We start from the raw sequence: 21264 nt of genomic DNA, 5'->3' as shown, positions 1-21264 counted from the left end.
AAAACATAATGTATAAAAACAAAATTTGTAAAACTAAGCTCAGACTACAGGTTAGTTCGATGTCGAATACAACATTTTAAAAACCTTGCCATATTTGTAGCTATAAACTCTGAGTCCAGCATTTGAGCCAGAAAGGCTGGTTGGCATTTACGTAAACCCATCAGTTTCAATAGCGGGATCAGCCAACGTTTTCTGGGTTCAGAATAAAATTTACAGATACGGGTTACATGGAGAAGAGACTGCACTGAGACACCATCACACGGGCATTGGATTAGCTGCTTTGACCAATCTTTGTCGATGGAAAAGTTATAAGACGATGGAAAACATTTAGTCTAAATCTAGTCAGTAGGAATGTGTTGTAGTTAGATACTGTAAATGTGACTTGTTCTGGCTGAAGTGCCATGTTTTCAGTTTCTTGCATACCGCAAGTACCGAGGAGGCAGATCAGATGTGTTGGGTAGGTTGTTCCAGGCTTTGGGCACGAGGTAGGGGAAAGCTGGTTCTTTGTATGCGGGAGAGGTGTGTGAGCAGGATTCTGGCTGAGCAGAAGTGTCTGGAGTCAATCACTCCTGGCCCAACACAATAGAAGTTTGGAAGCAGCGTTTGAATACTTCAATCTTTGTGTATATGATGGTGAATAAAAGTAGTTCACAGGCTCTGTCTTCCCAAATGCATCTTTTTGATCATTGAGTCTGACCTTGGAAAGGTTTGGCCATCTAATGTCAACCTATATTATGTTACATCCTCTAAATTATTTGTAATATTGCAGTGTATAAAATGGTCAATGACAGAAATGAAGTTGTTGTTATTACAAAGGCAACCTTTTTGGATGTTGAGCTTTATCCTTTGAAAGAGTTGACGATTTGGTCATCAAGTATACTATGCTCCCTCCACAGTATATTCCTTTACATGTGTATTTTATAATAGAGCATCCATTATTTATGTTCTTCCTGATTCTAACTTATGTCAACTTTGACAAATGGGTTTGCATTATCTCACGTAGAATAGATTTTGAATGTGTGACATTTCCAATAGGGAATGCCCTTAATACTCTGTGATTTTTCAATGTAAATAAAATACTACACCTCCCTTACAGGACTCATTTGTTTTCTGAGGTGATAGTATTTTTAATGTGTACATACATTTGTTTATGACATTTTCTGAAAGGCCTTTTTCACCCTTAGTCAATTATTTCCTTTATGTTTTCCGGTATTTATCACAATAATTTAGGTACCATGAATTTGCTATTGGGTAACTAATTTTTGAAGGCCTTTAGTAACAAAAAACTCTGCTCTCATCGTGCAGGCGTCACTAGGCACGTGTAGAGATTTAAAAAGGTAGGCTCCTCACATTCATGCTTGTCGGGCTTGAAATCATAAGGCCTGCATACCTGAGCCAATGCATGAGACCACTGGCTTTGTGGAATTCATGCATAGTCGGCCTTAGATTCATTCTACAATTCACCGCTTGTCTGCCAACAGAGGTGAGCTCCCGTGACAAAATGTTTCTATTGTTAGGAGGTAATAGTGAAGTGATTGATGCCGCTTCTTTGTTTACTTTCAAGCATTAGCCCACGTCACCTGGGTATAGAGTCTTCAGGTCTCATGGTTCCATTGGGATGCGCTGGCTGCAATTATCATGTATCAGCTCACTACTGGGACTCACAAGTTTAATCAGACTCGAGTAACATTGTTTTCCTGGTTAAATGAGCTGCCACCACATTTACTGTTTATTGGCAGTATTCCAGTCACGAGGGCTGCTTTATCGCTACTTTTTTTGAGAGATTAAATAAGTTATTTTACCCCGCATTTGCATTAATGTAGCCTTATATCCCACTGTAGCGGGCTTACCAGCTATTAAAGGCCCGCTCCAGCGTGAAATGTCTGAGCCCAGGGCGAGGGACTTTAACTATTAAGTGGAACTTTAATAGCCGGTATAGCCCAGCTACGAACATTCTGCCTCTAGAGGGCAGAATGTTCTAACAAATAAAACAAAGGCCGCTCGAGCCCGAGGGGATTTACAGGCTCCGAGAGGCCTTTGTTAAAAAAACATTGGAATGTTGATCTGCGGGCTTTTACCGGCCCATAAAATCACGGAGAACTCCATTGTATTCATTAGAGTGCTCCATATTCCAATGTTCTAATACATGTTAGGCACGTGCCTAAGGGTGCAATCTATAGGATTTTAAATGGCCAGATGAGTATTCAATCAGCAGCCCCAGTGGTTGCCTTTTAGTGACTTACTGTATTCACACTGTCCTTTTGTTTGTAGATGATTTGAATTTCTTGTTGGTATTGGTATTCCTGTTGATACCACAGTTTGAATGTTACCACAATAATAACAACACTAAGACACATTCCTATTTCTTCACAGCCCCATTGAAATTATCAATTTGGGAATAGACATATGATCTTTTCTTTAGTGTTTTGAGCATGTGTAAGATACTGTAATATGACTTGTTCTGGGTGAAGTGCCATGTTTTCAGTTTCTTGCATATCGCAAGTACCGAGGAGGCAGATCAGATGTGTTGGGGTAGGTTGTTCCAGGCTTTGGGCACGAGGTAGGGGAAAGCTGGTTCTTTGTATGTGGGAGAGGTGTGTGAGCAGGATTCTGGCTGAGCAGAAGTGTCTGGAGTCAATCACTCCTGGCCTCAACACAATAGAAGATTGGAGGGAAGCAGCGTTTGAATACTTCAATCTTTGTGTATATGATGGTTATTGAAAGTAGTTCACAGGCTCTGTCTTCCCAAATGCATCTTTTTGATCATTGAGTCTGACCTTGGAAAGGTTTGGCCATCTAATGTCAACCTATTTTATGTTACATCCTCTAAATTATTGGTAATATTGCAGTGTATAAAATGGTCAATGACAGAAATGAAGTTGTTGTTATTACAAAGGCAACCTTTTTGGATGTTGAGCTTTATCCTTTGAAAGAGTTGACGATTTGGTCATCACTCATACTATGCTCCCTCCTCAGTATATTCCTTTACATGTGTATTTTATAATAGAACATCCATTATTTATGTTCTTCCTGATTCTAACTTATGTCAACATTGACAAATGGTTTGCATTATCTCTAGTAGAATAGATTTTGAATGTGTGACATTTCCAATAGGGAATGCCCTTAATATTCTGTGATTTTTCAATGTAAATAAAATACTACACCTCCCTTACAGGACTCATTTGTTTTCTGAGGTGATAGCATTTTTAAAGTGTACATACATTTGTTTATGACATTTTCTGAAAGGCATTTTTCACCCTTAGTCAATTATTTTCTTTATGTTTTCCGGTATTTATCACAATAACTTAGGTACCATGAATTTAGTATTGGGTAACTAATTTTGGAAGGCCATTAGTAACAAAAGACTCTGTTCTCATCGTGCGGGCGTCACTAAGCACGGGTAGAGATTTAAAAAGATAGGCTCCTCACATTCATGCTTGTCGGCCTTGGAATCATAAGGCCTGCATACCTGAGTCAATGCATGAGACCCCTGGCTTTGTGGAATTCATGCATAGTTGCATGTTAAATGAGCTGCCAGCACATCTACTGTTTATTGGCAGTGTTACAGTCACAAGGGCTGCTTTATTACTATTTTCTTTTAAGAGATCAAATTAGATTTTTTACCCCGCATTTGCATTAATGAAGCCTTATAGCCCACTGTGAAATGTCTGAGCCCAGGGTGAGGGCTTTTAACTATAAAGAGGAACTTTAATAGCCGGTATAGCCCAGCTACGAACATTCTGCCTCTAGAGGGCAGAATGTTCTAACAAATAAAACAAAGGCTTCTCGAGCCCGAGGGGATTGAAATCCTTCAGGCCCTGAGAGGCCTTTGTTAAAAAAACATTGGAATGTTGCTCTGCGGGCTTTTACCGGCCCATAGAATCACGGAGCACTCCATTGTATTCATTAGAGTGCTCCACATTCCAATGTTCTAATACATGTTAGGCACGTGCCTAAGGGTGCAATTTATAGGATTTTAAATGGCCAGATGAGTATTCAATCAGCAGCCCCAGTGGTTGCCTTTTAGTGACTTACTGTATTCACACTGTCCTTTTGTTTGTAGATTATTTGAATTTCTTGTTGGTATTGGTATTCCTGTAGATACCACTGTTTGAATGTTACCACAATAATAACAACACTAAGACACATTCCTATTTCTTCACAGCCCCATTGAAATGATCAATTTGGGAATAGACATATGATCTTTTCTTTAGTGTTTTAAGCTTGTGTAAGTGTTCACTGCACATCGCATTGGAGGTTATACCGCTCCATTACATCAATGGATATGCGCCTTCCGCATGGATCTTTGGACGGTGGTGGTGACTTACTTAGTTAGTAAGTCATTCTCAGCAGTGTATCACATCAAACATATAGGCTCATTAATTAAACAGTTTTTTGGATCTTTACTCCTTAGAAGCACCTGATGTGTGTATGTAACTGAGAACAAAATTACAATTAATTTCCTGATTTTAATAAGATGGTTACTCTAATAAATGATTTTCTTTAAATTCAACCTTTTTAATGAAGGTTTGTTCTTAACTATTGCAAGCTATTGCCTTGGAAGTCTAAGGTTATATTTCCCTTCTTAAGGAACATTTCTGTTTTGAATTATTGTCTCACCGAGGACACAAGGTTATTGGGTAGCCCCATAATCCTTTCAAGTGGCATAGAGGGCAGAAAATTCATTCATGTAGTGGGATAGTGCTTAGATGTTAAGACAATATGACATTGAATAGAATTGTGCTCTGATTTCCAGAGATTGTAACTTTTTTTCATCTCAACGCTGTAATTCTGCAGTTTGTTAATTTAATATGCAAAATAAGATATAAAACGTCTTGATTTAGAGGTGAGGCAGAAGAATTTTCTGAAGACGAGATGCTGGTGGGTGCATTTTTTTCTCTTTTGATTTTGCTGCCCATTTGGGACTTTTTTATATTTAATTTCTCTGTATTGCCCTATTCATTAAGAACCTTCGTGGAATTCTCTCTGTATCGCTTAGTTTTTAAATTGTAATAAACCCCTTTAATTATTCTGCTCATCTGGAACTCAGTTATTGAGTGGGCGCTTTTACCTAATTAAATGTATTTTCAGATTTTTCATGGGAGGTGCCTTACCCCTGGAACACATTGCCTCATGAACTTCAGGTTTAGGACTGGTTCTGATTCATCCTATTGTTGGCGTTCTCTAATGTAAATTTGGTGTGCCATAATTATGGACCCGCCATACCCGCCCACACTACCTCACATTTTTCTATTTACTTTTCTGTTGTCCCTACCTCCTGTATGTTTTTACATAATCTTTATTTCTAACTCTTTTTCCCACTACTTTATATCTCTTGCTAAACTGTTCTATTTCTGTGTTTGTCTGTCTCCTCTATGCTGTCCTTCCCATTTCTCTTACTCAGCAGGGTCACAGGTGACTGTCTAGCCAGAGAAGTGCACACATACAAAGAGAAGAAGGAGGAAAAGGTTGGTGAAGAGAAATTATGGGAAAGTCATTAGATTAATGGAATAGGGAATATCCAGAGAGCAGTGCTTTGATTTTCAGTGTTTCATTAAGAATGCCAGGAGTGAAGGGGGATGTATTTGTGGTTACAAATCCTCAGAATCTAAAACTCCATTTCCAAGCGTTGTGGAATATGTTCTATTTTAGCATCATGCGCTAATACACTGAACATTTAACAAGTCACCCTAAGCATATTGTTTTCTACATAGGGAGTAATAAGCTCGACACTGAATTCCAAATAAAATGTGGTGGTTGCACAAAATATTCTAGATCCAAACAAACAAAACAAAACACATAGCTCTATTTAGTTCAAGATTTAATTGCTACTGTTTGGCTGGCAGACGCAAGGCAGGTCGAGCTTTTGGCTGTTTTGTATATCCCATTTTCTACAGCTTTAAAATATCAATATTATTTGCATCAAAAGAGCTTGAATGAGCTAAGAAGAGGCAATACATTCAAAGTTGTTCAGAACAGGGGTCCAAAATATTAATTGCCCAGACCCCATAAATCCTTCAGATGTAGCTGGTTATACTGCACCAAAAATGGGCAATAGAGTAGGGTCTCTCTTGATAGACTAGGGTTGATTCCTCTCGCCCACGCATCGCTAGCTCACAGCTACACAAGTAGGAGAATGGTTATGTAGAACAGCAACATCTCTGAAAATAATACCCTATATTGGCAAACATTCATGCAATGCACAGCAACAAATAGAGTTGCTGCACTGCACTGCATGAACTGAAGATAGTTGGAAAACGATATATGTACACGGATACGGTGCTCTTCGGCTCTCTACAAGTGCTAGGAAACTTGTGGCTGCCTTGCACCATTGCAGGCCCCCTCGCACCATGGTTCAAGGGTGCCTGCATTACGGGCAGGATTTATTTTGTGCAGGAAGGAATACCTTCCTGCAATAAACATGATTTAAAACTATCCAGAGACATATTCTTCTTTCATTGCATGATGCAGAATGCATCGCACATAGAAAGTGGAAGTAATGAGGAGAAATAAACATGTTTCTCCTCATTATCCCTTTCTGTGATAGGTGTACCAATTTCACTCAATTCCAGAATTGTAAACTTTAGTGTTAGACCTGACAGGCTTATGGTGGTCTTTCCCCCAACTTTTTGCCTGCCTCCATCTTTTTTTCTGATCCTGTTTATGCTGGTACTAGGAGTCTGTGCACTTTACCACTGCTTTTGCTCTCTCCCCTTAACATGGTAATATTGGCTCCTCCCCAGTTGGCATAATCAATTTATCCATAAGCCCTAGTAATGTGGTACCCCTTGCACCAGGGTCTGTAGATGAAATTATACTAGTGGATCTGCAGCACTAATTGTGCCACCCACATAATTAAACCTTTAACCATGTATCAGGCCTGCCACTGCAGAGCCTGTATGTACAGATTACACTGCCATTTTGGCCCGGCAAAACAAACCTCCTACCAGGCCTAAACCTTCCCTTTTTGTACATGTACTTTTAAGTTGTATATGTCCTGGTAGTCAAAAACTCCCAAAGTCCATTTTAACTCTTTCTAGGCCTATATCATAGGGTAACATTGTGATTACCTTATTATATTCTATAGGTGTCATTTCCGATTGGGAGGAGATGAGAACCCCAAGTCTAGTGTCTCTGGAATCACAATATAAAATCCCAACTCATAGTGAAGTTAGATTTTAAATTGCAATTCTGAAAACACCACTTTCTGAAAGTTCAAATGTACATATACTATACTCCCTCGACCATAGATTGATATTTCACTTTGTTTGATGTGTAACCCTTACCCGTACCATAGGGCAATTAAGGCCTCTGATCTGTTTCTTGATGTTCTCTTTCCCACTCCTCACTCTATGCCACCCATCACTCTCTAAAGATTCTAGTCTTTTAGTAGCATCTATATATATATCCCCTATATTATGTCAAATTAAATCTATACAATTAGGAGCAGTGAATGTGGTATGGCAAAGAAGACATTTGTTGATTTGTCACTGATTATTTTATTAAGGTTATTACATGTATAGAATAGTGTTACAGAAAGAAAACATATACTCATCTAATGTTTTTACAATTCAGACACATCTTACAACACGTCACTTACATATATTGTGTCTTTGCATCTATAACACTTAAACACACGCGTCCAGCATACAATTCACAAACAATAGGTTTGGGGATGCATTACACTCCCTCAGACATTTGATCCTAAAGGTATCTTGTGGCCCTGTGTGGTAGGGGAGACAGGGGTGGGGCTCTCCTAGCCTGTTTCTAGAATATATATTTTTTTCTCTTTATTTTTCACATATAGCATTTAATCTTTTAATGATGTTATTCCCCTCCTGACCACTTATTATAATATGCCGAAAAGTTTCAACCTTCACAAGGGGCCTCCTGGTTTGCACGAAGCTCTTCCTCAGGGCTGGGTATGTGCTTTGATTGGGACACAGTGTTCCATTTGGACTGGTCAGTATGCATCTCTAATCTTGGAATGCGTTGGCTGCCTCCTCAAGGAGTAATTAGTTCTGTACTTCCTATCTTAGGGCTGTTATCTTCTTTCTGTATTCACTTTGCGTAAAAACTGTTTTCTGGGAGTTACTCCCTCCTTGAAGTGGCAGTGAAATATCACTCTATGGTGGAGGGGGTAAAGTATAAGTACAATTGAGTTCCCCTTTACACTTCAAAAGGATTTTCTCTGTGTATGTTAGACTTTATGAAAGTTGGCAATTTCCTTACTAGCTATTTAGTGCCTGCTGCCTGTCTCTGTTTAGTCTGAGCTGAGTGACAGCTGGGCGATGTGTATTCACTCTAGACAGCCACGCATAAAAGGAGTAGGTGTGACTTGAAGGGCCATCCTGAGAGATATCAGGGGGGAGCTGGGTACAGCCTTGCACTTGCACCTGAATAGGCTGTGTGCTCTCTGCACATAAAGGGCAGCATACCCCGCTGTAGTGGGTCTGCAGCCAGAGCAGGAAAGGAGGACCTTTGTGGAGTTCAAAGACCATTCTTTGAAGTCCCCCCCACTTCAGTGGGACAACTGGGTATAAGTACTGGACCTCTGATATCATGACTTCAGTACACTTCTGGACCAGTGTCCATTCTCCAACGAAGAAGAATTGCTGAGATGCTAAAAAGACTACCGCTCAGCTAGACTCCTGTTTGCTGAACTACTGCTGTGTTGCCCAGCTACCTGCTGCTCTCTTTTGCCTGGGTGAGAAGGACTAGACTTGCATCATTTGGGCTAGCTGACTGGCCACCTGATCTGAAATCTCAGGGACAAAAAAAACGTTCAATCTGCCGGCTCCAGCACTTGGACTCTACAGTCTGTGAGTCTGCTCTGCCAAGTGGTGGCACCCCAGCACTAGACCCTTAGAAGTGGGCCTATGTGTTTGCTCCACGGGAACGGTTACATTATTTGCTGCAACAGCATAATTGATGCAACGACACTGTTGCGGGAACAGGACCAGTGCATCGTACCTGGAACCAGTGCTTCATCATCATCATCATCATAAGCGCATTGTCACTATTGCATGGAGAAGATTGACACACCACCTCTACTGCGTGGAGTAACCCAGAGCATTACCTTCAGAACTGTCACATCTCAGAACCTTGGCATTGCCTTCTAAACCTTTCCCATCACCGTTCTTGCATGGAGAAAATTGATGCATCAACCCGCTTGCACAGGGAACACAGACATATCGCATGACTGCACCACATCCTTACCGATGCAATGCAAGGATTAAGGTACTCTTGTTCAGCAGGTCTCACTGGGGCACTGCATCCGGCCCGTGCTCCCTCCTCAGCCAGCCTGAACTCTTGACTTTGTTTTGGTCTGACATGACCAGCTTATTGCTCCTAAGCACAATTTTGCAGTTTATTTTAAAAAATAATAATGACTCTTGTTCTATTTATTTTGTTTTGATTTTGTTTTATCTATTAAATTCAGATAGAGTTTTCTAACCTGGTGTGGTTCTTTTGTGTGTGGTGTTTTCACCGTTTTACTGTTTGAAGTTTTGCACAAATACTTTACATAGTGCCTCTAAGTTAAGCCTTATTGTTTTGTGTCAAGCTACCAGAGGGTGGGCTAAAGTTAATTTATGGTTGCCTGACCCTTACCCTGAGTCAGATTGTGGTTGCTGTTTGACTTAGAGTTACACCCCCAGTCAACGAACAACCAATTTTTAACACTTAGCTAATCTGGAATTGCGTGAAATCCATGGGTGGATCATGCTCCACGCATTAAACACCTAAAACTCAAATTATAATGCAACACAGCTAAATCTGCTGCATTGTGTTACATTTCTTTGTAAAGCTTTACAAGCCCACACAAATTTGCCATTGCCTTGTAAATCCCAAAGAAGAATTTGCATCGCCCTGTGTCGCCTCGTGGGATGCAAGGGTGATGCAAACGCTTAGTACATCTGGCCTTAATGTCTGGTTATATTGTGTGCATTCCTTTCCCCTACTCAGATTTTGTGGCAAATGAATGCTCCTGTGAAAGGCAGGGGTAGAAAGCCATTTATATAGGGAAAGTCGATATACAAATGTGGATTGCCATTGGGGTGTCACTATGGCAATGCTCACCAGTGTCTCCTTCCTGCTTGGGCGATATTACACAGCTACCTGTTGTATAATGAAACCACCGTTTTAAAGAATCACCACTCAGGTGCAGAGTAGATCAACCAATACATTTCATTTGGTTGTTGAAGGTTCAGGACACACATTGATGCGTTCAATGACACAATCTGCCTATAAGAAGACATATTAACGTGAAAGAAAATAGGACTTTAGCTTAGATTTGTAAGAGTAGAAACTAAAACCCTTACAGAATAAAACATGCCTGGGTTGGTTCCTTCCAGTGTGCACCCTGTGAGCAGCACCACCTCTGCTTTATCATTTGTGCTGATAGTTGTTATCTTCTGTTTTCATTGACAGGTGCAGCTGTGCAGTCTGTGGAGGCGGTTGGACCCAGTCAGCCTATTTGTGCCATTGTTGGTGGGGAGACCATACTTTCCTGCCATCTCAACCCCCCTGTTAGTGCAGTGGAAATGGAAGTCTACTGGGAACATCACAACTACGATGTGCATCTCTATGACAATGGGACGGAATGGGACCCAGATGAGCCGTATAAAGGGAGGACAAAAATGATAAAAAAAGACATTGCAAAGGGAGGCGTGGCCGTGTCATTCACCAATCTCACCCGCTCAGATGCCGGACGATACATGTGCGCCTTCAGAACTCGGGATATGGATACCCATGCGAAATTTGAGCTACAGGTAGCAGGTCAGTGCCCATGGAGTCATTTGTAGTTTTGTAATACTATAGGACTTGAAAATCATATGTACAGAATAGGATCCTTTGATAGAAAAGTGTTGTGCTAATCTTCACATTGGCAAGAATGTCTCCCCCCCATGCTCTTGTATTATGTTTTGTCATGGTTTTGTTTTAGTTCAATGTGTCAATTCAGAGCAGCTCTCTTGATTCCACCATAAGCTTCCATGGACGTATAGTACTGTGATCTGTGTTAAAGAGTGATTGTGGCACCTCGTATGAACTCATTCTAAGTGTCAGAACTGCTCTGGATGGTTCCTTTGAATGGACCAGTTCATGCTTTTTCATTCTTTGCCAATATGCAGTTTTTAATATATGTATGCATGTATGTGTATATGTGTGTGTGATGTCATTTTATAGCATAAACATGCGCAGAAGGCAGTAGTTTATTTAGTATTATCCTAGATTCAGTGTGACGGAAACTTGTGCCTCCTTTATATTCACTTCCTGCCCATATGGAGTGATTGCTTGTGGTAGGGGCAGGGTTGGACTGGGACACAAATAGGCCTGACACCAGAATAAAAGCAGCCCCTGTTAGAAAAAGCAGATAGCTAAAATAGTGAATGTAGCCACGAAGGAGTATGCAGTTCCTATAGGGGAGGGATGCAAATGCCGGAGGCTGGGTTGGTCGAAACCCCTGCTCTAAAGTAGAGTCAGGGTCGCTCCCGATATGGGATGTGGGGCCCTCACACATCCGGAGTGTCCTGCTTCATCATAGGGCTTGCTCCTTGTCAGGCTGGCGCTGCAATGCCTGACGGGCAACCCGTGAGGGGCTCTTTGGCGGAGAACTTTTTCCCAAGCCGTATGGGTGAAGTGTGGGTGCGGGGCCTTGTGGTGTAGATGTGATAGGAAAATGTGTGGGAGATTAAAATGGGGTGAGATGGTGCTCCAAAATGCGTTTATTCTGCGATCCCACTCGTCTCAATAAAACAACATTGTATGCTGGACCTACAAGCGCCCCTTTCCCTTTTTGTACAAAAGCTAAAATAGTGACCCACATTTTGAATCAAGACCATTTAGAACTGTTGTAGATGCTCTGTATGGGTATTTTGCAAGGGATTGGACACTGCATGCATTTGTGTTTGATGCAGACAATGTTTGTGGTAATATCGGGGAAATCAACAGTCAAAACTGCCCCCTTGGTCATTTGGCCAAGAAACTACTAAATAAAAAGTCCCTACTGTAGAGGTGCTTCATGAACTACACGTGACACTAACCGTTGCCTCCTACGTGTGTAGCTTTGTCGTTGCATTGTTACAGAGTGAGTATTTGCTGAACAAGTGCTTTCTTTCTTAGTGGCTGATTCTTTCTGTTTATTCCACCCATATACGGAGTGACTGAGACAATTAGAAATCTTTCTAAATGTGCCTTACGCAGACCCTCTGTTTCCCTATTTCATCCCGTGCCTATCTGGAGTTGTTATGAGTGGTTGAAGGGCTTCCCAGGCTTTCTATGTCAGTACATATTATTTATTTCTACGTTTTCTAGAGCACTTCTTGAATCAAATTGGTGTTCGTGTGCTTTACATAAAACAAAGTCATCTAACATGGAGTCGGTCTGAGTTTTAGAAGCATTTCCCATACTTCCCGTGCTAGTAACCTCTTGTTCCCGCTTTATCTGGTACCACTGTGGATGTTGGTTGTTACTGATGCGTTTTATCCCACGTGTACAGTGATTCCTTATGGGTAGTAGAAAGTGCTTTCCATACTTCCTGTGCTAGTAACCTCTTGTTCCCTCTTCATCCGGTTCCCTTGTGGATGCTTCCTGGCACTGATGCTCTTGACCTGCCTTCTCCTATGTGGACACTGATTCCTTATGAGTAGTAGAAAGTGCTTTCCATACTTCCTGTGCTAGTAACCTCTTGTTCTCTCTTCATCCGGTACCCTTGTGGATGCTTCCTGGCACTGATGCTCTTGACCTGCCTTCTCCTATGTGGACACTGATTCCTTATGAGTAGTAGAAAGTGTTTTCCATACTTCCGGTGCTAGTAACCTCTTGTTCCCTCTTCATCCGGTACCCTTGTGGATGCTTCCTGGCGCTGATGCTCTTGACCTGCCTTCTCCTATGTGGACAGTGATTCCTTATGGGTAGTAGAAAGTGTTCCCAATACTTCCGGTGCTAGTAATCTCTTCATCCGGTACCCTTGTGGATGCTTCCTGGTACTGATGCTCTTGATCTGCCTTCTCCTGTGTGGACAGTGATTCCTTATGGGTAGTAGAAAGTGTTTTCCATACTTCCGGTGCTAGTAACCTCTTGTTTCCTCTTCATCCGGTACCCTTGTGGATGCTTTCTGGCACTGATGCTCTTGACCTGCCTTCTCCTATGTGTACAGTGATTCCTTATGAGTAGTAGAAAGTGTTCCCAATACTTCCGGTGCTAGTAATCTCTTCATCCGGTACCCTTGTGGATGCTTCCTGGTACTGATGCTCTTGACCTGCCTTCTCCTGTGTGGACAGTGATTCCTTATGGGTAGTAGAAAGTGTTTCCTGCAGTTCCTGTACCTGCATCCGATGATTCTTGCTTCATCCTCAGCTCAGATAGGGCTAGATGTAGGTAACTCTAATTTACCGACTCATAAATACCGACTTTTACCAATTCGGTATTTATGAATTGGTAAATTAGAAGGAGGGAGATGTAGGTAATTTTTAATTTTTAATTACCGAATCGGTAACATTCGGTATTTACCCAATGGGTAAATACTGATTCGGTATTGCCCATTGATTCCTATGGGCCTTGAAGCCCATAGGAATCAATGGACAATACCGATTCGGTATTAACCAAATCGGTAAATACCGAATCCTGCAAGGGTGTAGGGGGTGTCACTTTGACACCCTCTATTACCCCAAGTACAGGCTTGTGTGACATGTGGCACACATACATGCCCTAAAGGCATGTCTGTGTGTCACATTGCACAGGTGGTAAAATACCGACTCTTAGGGCCAGATGTAGGTAGCCCTTTACCGGTCGGAAACGGCCGAAAATACCGATTTTTGGCCGTTTCCGATCGGTAAAGGGCTATCGAGATGTAGGGGCACATTTTCGGAAATTTTACCGAATCGGTATCATTACCGAATCGGTAAATTTACCGATTCAGTAATATGTACCGAATCGGTAAAATAATTACCGATTCGGTAATATTTACCGATTCGGTAAAATTTCCGAAAATACAATGTAGGTAGGCAATGTACCTTCTGCACATGGCTTACAGAATCGGTATTTTACCATGGAATACAAATCCATGGTAAAATACCGATTCCGGTGTGCATGCACACCTATGTCATGTGACAGGCAGACCTGCCCTTAGGGCAGGTATGCCTGCCACATGGCACCTGTGTCTGTTTTGGGGGTGCCGGAGGGTGTCAAAGTGACACCCTCTGCACCCTTGTGAATTCTTTAATTACCGATTCGGTAAATACCGAATCGGTAATGCCTAATCATTCCTATGGGCTTCAAAGCCCATAGGAATGAATGGCCATTACCGATTCGGTATTTACCGAATCGGTAATTAAAGAATTGTTAAGGATTCGGTAACGAATCCAGATGTTGTGACCTACATACCATTTACCGATTCTGAAATACCGAATCGGTAGGATTCGGTATTTTAAAATCGGTAAATGGCATTTTCCTACATCGGGCCCTTAAGGGCCTGTATTTACCGATTCTGTATATTTACCGATTCGGTAAATTAACAGAATCGGTAAAATATAGGCCCCCTACATCAGAAAACCCTAATACCGGTCGGTAACGGCCGAATTCGGCCGTTTCCGACCGGTATTAGGGCTCCTACATCTGGCCCATAGCTATTTACACAATGGATTCCTTGTGCTCCCTGTGTTGCTTGTCTGTTGATGAGAATGCCTGTGTCTTTAAGAATTTGTGATTGACAGGTTGTATATTCTGACTTGCTCATTTTTTGATGTGGGACATATTGTGCTGTGTGGAATGTTGGGCATTGGAATGGCATGGGCACGTGGGTTCGAAGGTGGCAATAGGAAGTGATGTCGGTGGATGTCGGAAGGTGTCTGCACCGCTCCTTATGTCCACATCCAATGTTAAATAAATGTTGTATGTACCTAGACTTACATGCATAGATGCATTGACTTCTTAACAATGGTGATGATGGTGGCTTGGTTTGCAGTGGCATAGGTGGTCGTTCAAGTTTTCAGGTGTGCGCACCTTTACAGCGTCGTGTGCTACTTCGCACTACAGCTGCATTTATCGGTGATCAACTGCACCCTTAATTTATCTTCTGATCACGTCTGTGATAGGGAATGCAATTGTAGAGAATGGTAGTGAGTGTGAGTGGCTTTCAATTATTATGAGGATGTTGTATTGAGTGAGGGAGAAAAGTGTGGGCAAGTTGTGTCTGAAACAGAGTGGATGCAGGAAATGGAAAAGGACATGGGGGCATATTACCAAGGGCCATTATCGCTGCCTTAGCGGGACTTTTTCCCGCTAGAGCGGCGATAATTTTATCGCCCTATTACCAAGCTGTCGCTAACACCAGTTAGCGACAGCTAATTGGAGATAGCGATCATCTTGGCAAGCACTTTGCATGTCAGCGATATTTATCGCTAATAACATGCAAAGTGGTCGTGCCAAGAGGTTAGCAACTGGAAACAGTCGCTAATATCGCTATCTCCAATTATCAACAAAGCCTTACTTTTGGAAATATTTGCGCTAAGTGCGAATATCTCCAAAAGCTAACGCCTGCCCAGAGCAGTTCTTAGCCATGTTATCCAATGGAAGGTGGATAACATGGCTAAGAGCATTGTCATGATAATGCATGAATATCGCAGATTTTTCAGCGATATTCATGCATTTTGCAGGATTTTTACCGCTTTTGAGATAAACCTTGATAATAGCAAGGTATCTCAGCGGTAAAAATCGTCGGAGTGCGGCGATATAATTTTAGCCGCTAACCATGCATAGCGATAATTATCGCTAGTGCTTGGTAATATGCCCCATGATTTTGAAAGTGCTAAGAGAATATATTTCGGGAGGTTGGCCAGGGAAATCTCAATTGGGTGGAGAATGCAGTGCATTTTGGAAAATTAAAGATGAGCTATCTGTGGGCAATAATATTGTGTTGAGAGGAGACAAGATTGTACCCCCGAGTGGTGTGCATGAGAATATCATTAAAGAAGGTCGTGAGGGGAACGGAGAACTGTCGAGCACAAAGAGTATGCCATGATTAATCATTGGGTAAGGAACTGCATACCCTGGAGTGCAAGGGATAGGGCTGTTAAACCACTTAATTTTCCCTCGACAACAGTGGAGTTAGCGTATGCACCATGGCATAAGTTGGCTGTAGACTTTATGGGGCCTTTTTTGAATTTATCTGCCATAGAGACATATGCAATTGTACTTATTGATTATTATTCAAAATGGCTGGAGGTACGTATGGTGAGCAAAATTACAACTGATGTAGTATTGAGTTTCTTGAGGATGTCTTTTCAAGGAAGGGACTTCCTGAAGTCCTGGTATCTGATAATGGAGTGCAATTTACATCATAGAAGATGCAAGTGTTTTAAAAATGTCTGCAATTAAACATGTAAAAGTTTCCTTGTACAACCCAGACGGTATTGGTCAAGTGAAACACTTTAATCAGAGGTGGTGGTTGGAAGTGACTCCGGTAGATGTCGAAAGGTGTCTGCGTCGTGCCTTACATCCGCATCCAATGAAAAATGAACGTCATACCAAGAATTACCTGCAAGGACCCAAGGACTTCTTAACATTTGGCCACACTCAATTCTTCACCTATCTGGACTTCTCAATTTGTGAAAATGTCAGAATTGTTCCCTCTTCTAGGTGACACACTTAACCCAGAAACAAGTCACTCTAAGTCCCAGCAGGGTGTTCATCATTCCCAGTGTTCTGCACTTCTAGAACCTTAGTAGCTATGACACCAGGGACCGCGCATGGTAGCCAGAGAGCCCAGCGCCTAAGGTTCCATGCCTGGGATGATGCTGACATAGAGGAGTAAAACCTTGATTTCAATAGATCTGATCTTCATTTGCTCTTCCTGATATCGCGGGTAGGAAGGACCTTCAAAGCCAACACCTTGCCCCAGTAGAGCTTGAACATTTTACAAATATTCTTGTTTTATTTGACTCCATTCTTTCCCAACATTGCTCAGACTTCCTTTTCTGTGAATTAATCTTAATGTTTGTGTTTTTAATACAGTTTGTTGTGTAGCCTTGCTTTCACCCACTCTCTCTTTTAGGGGCTACTCTTTAGCTCTGCCAGCACCACCACAAAGAGGATTTGTAGGAAATGACTTTGCTTTGAAGACTGATAGGATGTTTCCTCTTGCAGGAAATTGTGTCCTGATAGTTGAGTTGCTATTAAATGGATCTATAATGGAATGCGCCGCTGTACATAGCTGCCAAGTTTTCAGAGTGCTCCTGTGTGGCATTTTCATGGCTTCCGTGCAGTTACGAGTGACATTCAATGACCAAATGAGTGACACTTAGGATGACATTTTTTCGCATGCAGCTCTTTTAAGGCTTCATAGCTCACTGTGCAATATTAGGATTGTAACTTTCGAACTGCAAGTACCAAAAGGAGCTCTGTGACAAAAGCAGTAACCCACTGAGGTATCCACATAACATACAGTTCTGTGATCTCCGTGGTACACGTACTTTGCAGCAGGCATATTAACCCACTGTGCTACCTTAGATGATTATAAACTGCCACTAAGCAAAACTCTAATCTCTCTCCAGCAGCGACATTTATCACCAGCGTTATCTTGAATTTTTAGGTCTCGGGCCTAGCGCAGCGGGAGCCTTTTCCGGGCGATTTGAAAATGGACCTTGGATTCCACAACGCTCGTGCCGTTGTGGAATCCAAGGTCCAATTTCATTGGCCTTCGGGTGCTTGCTGTTTTGAAACAGAACACGCGATAGGCCATAGACGGTCACGTAGTTCCCCCCATGGCCTATTGGTGTCTGTTATGCGCACCAGAGGCCTTATGTTTTGAATTATCGCGGCTGTCATTCAAAGCATATGCACGCAGTGGCGCGTGCGCACGCACCACTAGCGGGCATGTTTTGTGGGGGGTTTTTTGCGATCGGTTGAAGTGCCGCTTGTTTTTTAACATGACAGACCTTTCCGAAGAAGAGACAGACCGCAATAGTGCATTACGAGGGTGAGTGATGATTACGAAGAGAATTTGGATTTGTGGGAGTCACTTGGAATAATGCAACATCGTGTTTGTCACTAAAAAAAAACACTTGCACGTCTTAGCACTGCACTCTTAAGCATTCATTGGTACGTTTAGTATATCAAGTGACGCCGGTTAAAATGTCCAGTGGAGGTGCCCTTTGTAGACTCGCATCTGTTTGTCATAGCGCAATTATCCCAAGAATGAAGCGGGGAAGTTAGCGAGTGAAGGTGGTTACCTCTTTCTTACAGTGCAATTCATACTGCGCAGCACTTCGGATGTAGCCTCAGCCAAGACCCAACAAAGCAGGCATATAAATATTGATGGGTCCTCAGTGATCGGGGGGGGGCTCAGGACCGATGTATGCCCCATATAGGTAGGAGGCTGGGCGCAGTGATAGGCACTCAATTCAATTCAATTAGACTTTATTTCGGATATATTTCAATCCATAAAAGCACAAAATCAATGAACATTTCATAATTAAAATCACCGTTACATCTGGACAAATAATACATATTTCATAAATCATACAATTTTCTTTGATGAGTAAGTAGGCAAAATCAAAATCACAGTTAAAGTGCAGGTAATACCGAAGTACAACAAAGTGCGTTAGTGCACCATCCTTCAGGGATATATAGTCACTCATCAAAACATTTTCTAATTCTTTCAGTTAATTTTAAAAATTCTATCACCTGGAGGACACTGTCGCTGTGCAAAAGCTGTAAATACATGAGTGCAGGTCTAATTTGATTAAAATTTAGTTTCTTTAAAAGGGTAACAAGATAGCGTTTACGGGGGTATTCATAAAATCTACATAAAAAAATTAAATGCAGCATGTCCTGTGGAGACTTCCCGTCGCAGCCACAGGGAGCTGCAGTTTTCTTAAAAATGTCCAACTTTGGCTGATTAAAAGGTGATGAAAGATGAACCTGAACCGTGTCAGCAAAAAATTTTCATGCGAAGTAAAGGAGCATGTTAGGTATAGTTCCATAGTATCACAAGTTCTTAACATGACTATTTCCTAACATTAGGTTTCAGTAGCTCAACTTCTTCTCTTTGGGCCCTTCTGTCCATATAAAAAGCCCTCTTAATTGCTGCCACATCACCCTTTACTATCTCAATCGGGTTTTCAAACATGTTCAAGCGTCCAAGCTTCAGGAATTGGGACTTCAAGTATTTAAGCCAGGGTACACACATTGCATTATCATGCGAAACAAGATCTTTCACTATCTGGTGGGTTAACGGAATATCATGATTTAACCATAATTTTACCCAACATGTCAGTGGTCTTAATCCAACGATGTCGGATAAGTATTGACTTCCCAGCTCTTCATTTACCGCTAAATTCGATGTACTGGCTGGGACACAGAGCAGACGCTTTAAGAAATTGTTTTCAGTGATCTGTAGCTGATCGCCACTTGCATAACCCCATATCTCACTTATATAAACTGCAGTAGCTATCGATTTAGCGTTGTATAGTTTCATCATGGCAGCGTTTGGCTTTTTCCCCAGTTTAGTAGCAAAGTTAAAAATGGAGGCATTTACTCTAGTCATTTCCCTCTTCTTTCTTGCCACATGTGGGGCCCAACTGAGCTTTGTGTCAAATAAAACACAGAGATATGAAAATGTGTGAGTGATGGGGGTCAGGACATCATCTAGTTTAAAAATGAAATTCTTTTTTGATTGACGGCCAACATGCATTATATATGATTTAGAGTTGTTGACCTTAAGGTCCCTATTAGTCATAAAGTTGTTAAAAGCATTCAGGAGTACCTGGAGACCCTTTTCTGTTTTTGAAATTAAAACCGCATCATCTGCGTATAAAGGTACAGGAATACCCCTCCTGCCGACTCTAGGACAATCTGATTTTACCTCCTGTAGCACGGCATCTAAGCCATTGATATGAAAATTGAAAAGAAATGGGGCCAGGATACAGCCCTGGCGCACTCCCTTTTTAATACTAAAGTTTCCTGTGGTTTCCCCGTTGGATGAGAACCTAACATTGGCTCTGGTATTGCTGTGCAAATCCACCAAAAAGTCCACAATCCCCCTGTCAACACCTTTCTCCTTCATGGTCTGCCACAGCCTTCCCCTGTTAACACAGTCGAAGGCCGATGACAGATCAATGAAGGCAAGGTGTACTGCTCCCTTCTGTACAACAGTATATTTATTTAATATGAGAAACAGGTTAAGGCACTGTGTTATAGTAGAACGGCCTTCACAGAAGCCGTATTGGGAATTTGACATAATATTATTATCGGCAGTCCAATTTGTTAAACGCTGCAGTAAGATTCTCCCCATGATCTTAACCATAGAATCTATTAGTGATATTGGGCGATAGCAGAGAGCACTTCCCCTATCTCCTTTCTTGAAGACAGGGACAATAGTTGACAGTCCCCAAGACGTTGGACAACCCACTATAGTGGCAGAATTAAATGCTGCCACCAGAATGGGTGCCCAAAAGTCTGGATCTGATTTATAGAGATCCGGTGGGATTCCATCAGGTCCAGGAGCTTTATTTGCTGTGAAACCCTCTATGGCATCCAATACCTCACTTTTGTCAAATTTAATATCGCCTCCCCTATCAGAGGAGGCAACATCAACGGTTATAGGATCCGCTGTATAGTACAGGTTTTTGAAATGACATTCCCACTCCTCCTTAGTTATGCAGCAGTCAAGTCCGTCACCTGGATCATCTACCAAAAAAGGTTTTTTGACCAGTGCCCAGAACTTGGTGCTGCAATTCAAGGTGGAGGGGTCAAGTATTTCATCCCAGGCCTCTCTTCTTAAAAACTCCTTACGGGAAGCAATGACAACCTTGCATTCCTTTCTGCACAATTTTACATCCTCCCGGTTCCTCGGGGTAGCTGAAAAAGCAGACCTAAGTTTGCATGCAGCTTTAGTGCAATCGTGGCTGAACCACCTCGGACCTACTTTCACCTGGTTCTTATTGGGGACAGATAATAATTCTGACACCCTCTCCGATACGTTTTGATAAGCAGCTAGGACCTGCCTGGGATCTCCCCCCCTCAGTGGTACAGTCTTTGATATCCTCCGCACAACTTTCAACAATGTTTTTATAGGGAATATCCGCAGAGACCATTGACCATTTAAGTCGCCTCCTCCCATCTGTTGTTCCCAGCCTACCTAGGCTATTATTCTTATTCACCTTTTTTACCCAGGAACCTTTTAAACAGATTGTTAGAGGATTATGGTCACTGAATTCACTTGAGTCGATGCTGAACGAATCTAAGAAAGTTTGCATCGTCAGA

At 41.9% G+C, this 21264-nt stretch overlaps 1 protein-coding gene across 3 annotated transcripts in view; it reads left to right on the top strand.

The window, feature by feature from the left end:
- Positions 1-21264, top strand: part of LOC147710091 (E3 ubiquitin-protein ligase TRIM39-like) — a 370919-nt gene that overhangs the window by 29465 nt on the left and 320190 nt on the right. For 2 of the 3 annotated variants that reach the window (XM_086920792.1, XM_086920791.1), the window contains exon 3: positions 10432-10779. The exons of the other annotated variant lie outside the window; for it this stretch is intronic. In XM_086920792.1, the coding sequence (XP_086776918.1) occupies positions 10432-10779 (348 nt within the window). The remainder of the gene's footprint in view (positions 1-10431; positions 10780-21264) is intronic. 3 annotated transcript variants of the gene reach the window in all.

The sequence above is a fragment of the Lissotriton vulgaris genome, chromosome 5, assembly GCF_964263255.1.
Source record: "Lissotriton vulgaris chromosome 5, aLisVul1.2, whole genome shotgun sequence".
NCBI classification, from domain to species: Eukaryota; Metazoa; Chordata; class Amphibia; order Caudata; family Salamandridae; genus Lissotriton; species Lissotriton vulgaris.
The sequence above is the reverse complement of the archived record's forward strand: the minus strand, read 5'-3'. Positions and strand labels throughout refer to the sequence as shown.